We start from the raw sequence: 8519 nt of genomic DNA, 5'->3' as shown, positions 1-8519 counted from the left end.
TTTACTGTCACTTTTTAGGAGTAGATCTTTTGAGCACAAAGAGGCAGTTGAGGCTCAATTAAGGACCGAGCCACACAGTTTCTTAACATAGTACTTTTTGTTGATTAGGAAGACTTAAATTTCATCACTTCTGTGTTAAGACGCTGCAAAACCGTGGAATAAATATTTTTGCTTTATCTTTTTACATCGGAGTCCTTTGAAAGTTTTTTCCTGCTTAAGCAAATGTACACGAGTCAAGTTAACACTATGGATGAGTTTCAACAATTAATACATTGAAATGATGGTACACTAAAAACAAAACACATAATTAAACACACAAGCACAATTATTTTATATTTCGTTTCTACCAAATGAAAATATAATAAATCCCCCCCCCCCCCATTCATTTTGAGGAAGCACTTGAAAGGGCACAATTGGCAAATCATATTATATTGATCATCACAAACTCTGTCGTTATATTAGATGATTCATGTCTGAACAATCGACTTAAATCCATACATAGTCAGTTTTCCTGCACAGCGTGTACGACAGCATGATTTAATAGAGGGAAGTTGATATGTTAGGCATCGTGTATTTGTAATACATGAGGGAAGGACAAACAAAAGGGGGAGGCAGACAGACAGAGAGAACAAATGAACATAAGAGAGGGAGGAAGTCAGTCTCCCCCTCCCATCACTGGAGGAGCATCTGACACTTTACATCTTCAGCAGCGAGTGAACCAACATGACAGAAATGTAAAAGGTAAATCCAGTTAAATGCTTATACAATTTGTTTTCACAACTGTCCACGCAGTGTTTTTATGTTTGTGGTTTAAGACCAGGAAGTCGACTTGGCAAGGTTTACACTCACACTGAACAAAAACTCTCAACCCTGGCTTTACTAAAGGAAGTGGTAAAACATTTACAGTTAAAATGGTGCGTTGTGCATTTCTGTTAATGAACTAGTGCTATCAGGGGTTTGTCTCTGATATGAAGTCGCATATAAGATTAATATGATCATCGCAATACAGTTGAAAGTCACATGGTGAATAAGAATGTCCTCTTCTCTTTCAGGGAGATGTTGAGTTCATTGAGTCTAGCACAGAAGAACCTCTGTGAGGAGGACAGCTCTGGATCTGATGCAGAATCAGAGCTCAGTTTGGAACCAGAGACAGACCGGTTTGGTTTTATTCTAACCAATGGATCCACAGCTGGGTGAGCAGTTCCAAATATGTGCTCATCTACTGTTATTGTGGCTGGTATTGTTATTAAATCCAGCTTTTCTTATTGAAAGAGATGGAATGGTCGAGAAACAGGTGTAGGTGGCTGTTAAAATGATAAAAATGTGTCTTCATGTAAGTCATTTAAGAAATGCTGACATTTATAAAAATACAGATGCAGAAAATTGAAAAGACGACAAAACCCCCCAAAACATTTAGATTTATTTGAAGATTTATTAATTTTAATGATAAAAAAATGTTTGAGAAAACGTTTTTAAATGTTTGTGAACACATCCATTGTCCATCAGAAATTCATCAGATAATACAGAGTAGGCATAAGCTGCTTGTGCATTTAGACCTTCAAAAATGTTATATATTTATATGAACAAAATGTTATGGTCATTTAGTGTAAACATACAGAGAAAAAAAATAAAGTAAAAGAAAGCTTTGTTTATACAGAGCAAAGTGCAAATGAGGAAGACACATGAAAGAACAATCAGTGCCCAAAATCTTTAACACAGTGGCAGTTTTTTTTTTAGGTTTGCAGAGAGGCGTTCTTTCTGCAGTAGCTATAAGTCGTATGAAACACAACATTGTTCATCAAGACAAAACAAACATTTTTAGACTCTCCTTGAGAGCTGCAGTAATGTGGATTTTATACATTTGCAGAAAAACATATATAGCCATGTCAGGAAGTGTATAAACCTGAATACTATATGTATTATAATATGTAGTTGACTTAGTTAGACTACATTTAGACAACAGTGAAACTACACATTATGGTGGTAACTGTAAACAAATATAGAATAAAAGCAGCTGAACCAACAGCTACCTGTTGTCTTCATAGTTTCCTTAGAGGTGACATCCTGATCCGTTGCCATGGAGACATCACACCGCTAACGTGTGGTTTTCCTGTTTCCTGTCTTGTTCTTCAGAGCACTGCTTTTCAAAAATGACATGACAACACATAGAAGTGCATGTATCAAATGTGTCACAGTGCCTGCATACTGTTAATGGAGGAGATGTGCACTTGAATTAAAAAAAAACAAACAAACAAAACTTAACTGGTGTTTTGTGTCAGGAGTGTGGGTCCGTCACCTGAGCTGGTCAGGCAGAGGGAGACCAAGTGGATCAACATCATTCTCCAATGGGATCACATGTTGTTGAAGAAGACCAATAAGGTGTGTCCCATCTAAGACAGTAAGACTGATAGTTGAGCCTCAGTTTCAGGCTCCTGGGACTATGCACACTGGTTCAGTATCATGATTTAGTGGGACCATGTTTTCTTAATCTTATTCCTGGGGACCCGTTACCCTGCATGTTTTATATGCTCCCCCGCTTCAACATACCTAATTCACATGAATGGGTTGTTACCAGGCTTGAGCAGAACTTAATGATGATCTGGAGCCCATGGTCAAGAAGGTCCGTGGAATTAGAATTAATAGGGTTGTGGGCCCCCAAGACCAGGATTGAGAAACCCTGAGGTGGGACACTGGAATTTTATTCTATTTTAACAAGTCCAAATGTCTGCTGTGAAAAAGGCCATACAGTCTGTCAACAACAGAGAACCATGTTGCCATGTTGATGACTGCGCTGGGCTGATCCTACGTCTCTGTTCCCTTTGCCCCCTCAGGTCAAAGTGCAGTGTCAAAAAGGCATCCCTGCGTCACTGAGAGCCAAGTGCTGGCCTCTGCTCTGTGCAGCCTCCGACAGGATGAAACAAAATGAAAACCTCTACCAGGTGGGAGAACTGACCACAGCAGACCCAGTGAACACAGGGCAGAAACAATTAGAGTTGATTAATTGATATGGATATTTACTCCACAGAAATGTATTTTTCAAACAGGACATATTTTCCGTCTCCAGCTTCTAAATTCTTTTATATGATATTTACATCATATTTATTGACATTTACCCTTGAATATCTTTCATTTTGGTCCCAGTCTCTGGACTCCCAGCCAGCTCTGCAGACCTGGGTGGATGTGATTGAAAGAGACCTAGGTCGACAGTTCCCCTTCCATGAAATGTTCCTCTGCAAGGATGGACATGGGTATGTCCTATTTTTTATTCTTCTTAAAAAGTTGATAGCAACAGGACAGTACAGCAGTACATAAAGTCTTATATGCAATATCTCAGTAACTCCAACCCCATCTTATATTTCATGTTTTCTCTGTATCTTTATGTTGGGAAATAAAAGTGCATCCAGAGAAGAGAATAGATGGTGATATCATATAAATCTGTAAGAAATTCTCCTGCTCAGTAAATCGAGTCATTCAACAGTTAAAAGGGACAAAAGCTTCTTGCCCCTAGTTTTCAGATGGAGGACACAGCAAACCAATAATATTACATCATTTCAGACCAAGAGCGATAACATAAACAAGAACAAAAAAGATGCACTGCAGCTTTATTGTGTTGTAACATTCTAAACTTGTCGTCACTGTGACTGATTATTGTGGCCTGTGTGTGAAGGCAGCGTGGTCTGTTCCGGGTATTGAAAACCTACACTCAGTTCCAACCAGAAGAGGGTTACTGCCAGGCACAGGGGCCCGTGGCTGCAGTGCTGCTGATGAACATGCCTGCTGAGGTAACAAGATTGAACTCTTGCCAAATAGGCACCCAAACTCATCTCAAATCCTTTAATTTAAATTAATATGAGTGTTTGCTGCATCTACCTGCCCCCTGGCACAAAAGGCAGATTCTGAGGCATAGCTAGGATAGCAGTAATAATAAAGTAATAAATTGGATGATAATAATAATAAAAATCGTGGCTTCTGATGTTCATCTGGTGTAACCCCGGACAGGAGGCCTTCTGGTGTTTGGTGCAGATCAGTGAGCAGTACCTGCCTGGTTACTACAGCCCTCTACTGGTAAGGAGGACGCGCACATTCCCACACAAAATGTGCCTGACACTGTCAAAGCCGTTCACCTGCTGCCAATACCTTGTGTAGGAGGGAGTCCTGTTTGATGCTGGCATGTTGACCTGGGTCCTGAGAAGGACATGTCCTGCAGCACATAAACACCTACAGCACCATGGAGTGGAGCCGCTCATGTTTGCCACCGACTGGCTGATGTGTCTTTTCACACGCCACCTGCCATTCAACACTCTGCTCCGTGTCTGGGACCTGTTTTTTTGCAACGGTACATCCTCCTGTGTGTTTAGAAACACAGAAATCTGTATGTCATAATTGTGCTATTGTATATGTTAATGCAAAATCAAACAACAGAGGAATGGAAGACCATGTGCATGCTTTAACTGATGTGGTAAAGCACCAGTCATGCTATCTGGTAGTTGTATGGATTTGGATTTAATATGGGGACAGTTTCCACTGCAGCCACTTCAACCATCTTACCTCTTCTCTTCCATCTTATGTGCAGGGGTGCGGGTGCTGCTCCAGGTGGCAGTGGTGCTTGTGCGACGGGTGTTGGGTCGTGCCGAGCAGAGAAAGCAGTGCCAGGGCCAGATGGAGACTCTGGAGAGGCTGAGGGGAGTCAGGGAGCAGGTCCAAGAGGAAGATGACACCTTTATAGCAGAGGTAAACCCATAGAGTCAGCTGCAATCAACTACAATTCCACTGTATAATGATTTTTCAGAAAAGAACCTGCTTCTGCTGGCTAAAGTGTCAAGTATTTAGTGACATATCCTTAAACTTAAACAATAGCACAACCCTGGCTCTCTTAAACCACATCACAGAATTTGACATAAAAACAACAAAGCTAGTGATGCCCTAACATTTTTGTACACAAATACACCATAACTGAAATAGTGACAGAAGTACGTTAGAATATGGACATCACCAGTATTTTTCTCTTCCATGCACTCAGGTGTGCTCAGTGCCACTATCAGCACGAGATCTGGAGAAACAGACAGAGAAGGAGCTAGAAAAGTGGAGAAGAGACAAACCCTCATCCACATTTGACCCCAGAGGTCGCTGCCACGGATACCTCATGGCGTGGGCACGGTCTCAGCAGAACAATGAAGACCTAGACAAGAAAGAAAGAAAAAAAGGGAACCTGTCCGTCCCCCTCTCTCGCTCTGCTTCCACACTGTCGCTGTCCCCGTCATTCTTTCGCAAGAGGTTGAGGAAGGGCGGAAAAGTCAATACAGGTGAAGGTGGTGCTAAAGTTGTCAGGCATCTTTCAATGGGAGCAAAGGAGGACTGGAGAAGCTGGAATGAGTTACATTTTAAGAAGGTGCAGGGCGTTCAAGAGGAGGACGATGCAGATGAACCTAAAAAGGTGGACCAAATCCAAAACATTCAGACTGACCAAAAAGACACAGAAAAAGTAAAAGAACTGAACGACCAAGCTGAAACAGGAATAACTGAAATGGAGGGGAATCAATCGAAAAAGGCAGAAGAGGACAAAATGCCTTCAAGCCAAAAAAAAGAAACAAATATAGAAACTGAACCAAATCAAGGTCCAACCAAAGACCAGAGTGTCGAAAATATTCTTCAGCCAAATGAATGTACCTCTCACCATGAACAGGAAAAGATGCTGGGCTACCAGAGCCAGTCACCAGTGTTAGAGCAACAGACACTCAAAGATGTGGAAAAGGAAAGTGACAGACCAGTGTTAGAAAGTGAACATTCAGCTGCTGTGGAGGAAAATTGGAGAGAGACTCAGGCAGATGTTTTGGCAGACACATATACAGACAGAGAAATGGAAACAGACTCAAGTGAGGAACAGACAATTCAGGCTGAACTGCAACAAGAGGATGAGACAGAGAGAAAACCGGAGCTGCAGAAACAGGTGGACACAGTCAGTGAAGTCTTACAAATAGGAACAGAGACTATTCCAGGCTCAGACACAGAAGGCACCACAGAGGCAGCAACTTTCTCAGACTCAAATACAACACTAGAGACAGAGACAAAGGAAACAGAGAATACAGAGATGGACAAATTTGAAGTATTTAAAGAAAATCACCACAGCACTGCGTCACTGACAGGAATAGAACTGAAGGCAGAGACAGAAACTGAAGAAAGGGTGGAGGAACATGTAGCCACACAAAGTGAAATAGAGTCTGAACCAGCACATATAGATTCAAAGACAGAAAGTAAAACAGAAACAGTAATCATGTCGTTACCCGAGTGCACTCACCAACAAGTGGACACAGAAAGTGAAGCAGACATGCCAGTTACAGGTGACGCAATGAAAGAGTTACAGCAAGTATTTACTCACTGCTCAGCAACAGCGTATGACAGAGGAGCAACTGAACCCACAGAGGAAAAAGAAACCATTTCCACTGTGCACTCAGAGTTTGACAATAATACAGCTCAAGCAGACGAAACACAAACTGAGACTACTGACTCTGCAGCACCTGCAGTGAAGGAGGAGACTTCAGAGCAGGCTAAAGAAAAGGATCTCATCACTGAGCCTGGTGGGAAAACAAGTTCAGTAGAAGATAGTTACTCTGTAGCACTGGCAGTGAAGGAGGAGACTTCAGAGCAGGCTAAAGAAGAGGATCTCTTCACTGAGCCTGGTGAGAAAACAAGTTCAGTAGAAAATAGTTACTCTATAGCACCAGCAGTGAAGGAGGAGACTTCAGAGCAGGTTAAAGAAGAGGATCTCATCACTGAGCCTGGTGGGAAAACAAGTTCAGTAGAAGATAGTTACTCTGCAGCACCGCAGTGAAGGAGGAGACTTCAGAGCAGGCTAAAGAAGAGGATCTCATCACTGAGCCTGGTGGGAAAACAAGTTCAGTAGAAGATAGTTACTCTGCAGCACCGGCAGTGAAGGAGGAGACTTCAGAGCAGGTTAAAGAAGAGGATCTCATCACTGAGCCTGGTGGGAAAACAAGTTCAGTAGAAAATAGTTACTCTGTAGCACCAGCAGTGAAGGAGGAGACTTCGGAGGAGACTTCAGAGCAGGTTAAAGAAGAGGATCTCATCACTGAGCCTGGTGGGAAAACAAGTTCAGTAGAAAATAGTTACTCTGTAGCACCAGCAGTGAAGGAGGAGACTTCGGAGGAGACTTCAGAGCAGGTTAAAGAAGAGGATCTCATCACTGAGCCTGGTGGGAAAACAAGTTCAGTAGAAGATAGTTACTCTGTAGCACCGGCAGTGAAGGAGGAGACTTCAGAGCAGGCTAAAGAAGAGGATCTCATCACTGAACCTGGTGGGAAAACAAGTTCAGTAGAAAATAGTTTCCCAGAGGAATCTGTACATAAAGAACCAGCAAGTCAGCTCACAACTAATTCTTCAGAGGTGGAAAAGCTAAGGGAAAATGTTCAAGAGGACCTTGCAAGAGAGGATAACTTCTCCTCATTTCCAAAAGTGACAGATAATGTTCACACTGATAGCAACCCACAAAGGCACGATAAAAATGATGTTCCAGCTGAGCAGGATAACAGTGAACTGACTCAAAACTGCAGGTGTTGTAGCGGCCAGTCTTCAGAGGATTTCTGTGTCTGCAGGTCCTCCAGCTCACATGGATCCAGGTTAGCACTCTCCAATGACCTCTTCACTGCCCCACAGGAAACTAGCCAACCACAATCTATCTCTGATCAAGCAGAAGTTAAACAAACTGAATCACAGTCCCATCCTGGAGCAGTAAACACAACCCAAACTTCTCCAGAAGTGACAGAGTCTTCAAAAGTCACCTTGTTCTTGTCCACAGAAGTGACACAGGGGAAAGTAGCAGAGCAGGAGCCGCCTGCTGTTTCTAAACGTTTTGGTCTCTTCCGTAGACTGAGAGGAGAGAAGCCTAAAAAAGCAAAGGGGAAGGAGGCACACAAGATGCAAGTCCCCACAATCTTGATTCAGGACTTCAGTGACGGAACAGGGAAACTGGTCGAGGAACTATGTGAGGACAAACTTAGCTCCAGGGAGAGGAGGAGAAAGCGGAGGGAGCGAGAAAGAAAGGAGAAAGAGGAGGAGAGGTTGAGAAAGAAGAATGACAAGGAGACGAAGGAGCGAGAGAGGAGGAAACCGCAGACAAGGGGGAAAAGTTTTCAAGTGCAAAAGAGAGATAACAAAGATCCACAACTGGCAAAGACTGGCTCACAGACTCTTAGATCTTCTGCATCGTATGCTGAATCCTACTTCTGACAAACATTTGTAATAGAGTCTTGAGGATGAGAGCTGAAGCACCAGGTTATGGTTATGGCTTTTTTGGTTAGAAGTGATCTTTAGCCAGTTTAATTTGTTTGCATCATTCATTTATGTGATAAAAAAGGCTTTGTTTACATTGTCACATATCAACTGAATATTACCCTAACCATACACTCCAGATCTCATCCCCTTCTTTTTCAATCGTTTTACATGTAAATAAATAATGATGTTTATATACTTTGAAAAAAAAACACATTCGTTTTATTTTTGGG

General features: G+C 42.2%; 1 protein-coding gene across 2 annotated transcripts; it reads left to right on the top strand.

Moving 5' to 3' along the window:
- The first annotated feature begins 635 nt into the window (after positions 1-635).
- On the top strand, positions 636-8506 carry tbc1d10c (TBC1 domain family, member 10C). Of its 2 annotated transcripts, XM_044041116.1 has the most exons (12): positions 636-741; positions 1053-1193; positions 2280-2379; positions 2832-2939; positions 3142-3248; positions 3668-3782; positions 4000-4065; positions 4147-4336; positions 4574-4731; positions 5021-6526; positions 6832-6936; positions 7051-8506. In XM_044041116.1, exons 2-12 carry the CDS (start codon positions 1057-1059, stop codon positions 8242-8244), a joined length of 3786 nt encoding a protein of 1261 aa, XP_043897051.1. In that variant the 5' UTR covers positions 636-741; positions 1053-1056; the 3' UTR covers positions 8245-8506. The 2 variants fall into 2 exon arrangements, with proteins under 2 accessions (XP_043897051.1, XP_043897050.1); XM_044041115.1 differs by having other exon boundaries at positions 637-741; positions 6832-8506.
- Positions 8507-8519: the final 13 nt, after the last annotated feature.

Source organism: Solea senegalensis, linkage group LG12, assembly GCF_019176455.1.
Source record: "Solea senegalensis isolate Sse05_10M linkage group LG12, IFAPA_SoseM_1, whole genome shotgun sequence".
Classification (NCBI taxonomy): Eukaryota; Metazoa; Chordata; class Actinopteri; order Pleuronectiformes; family Soleidae; genus Solea; species Solea senegalensis.
Note: the sequence above shows the minus strand (reverse complement) of the source record. Positions and strands in the feature narration are given on the sequence as shown.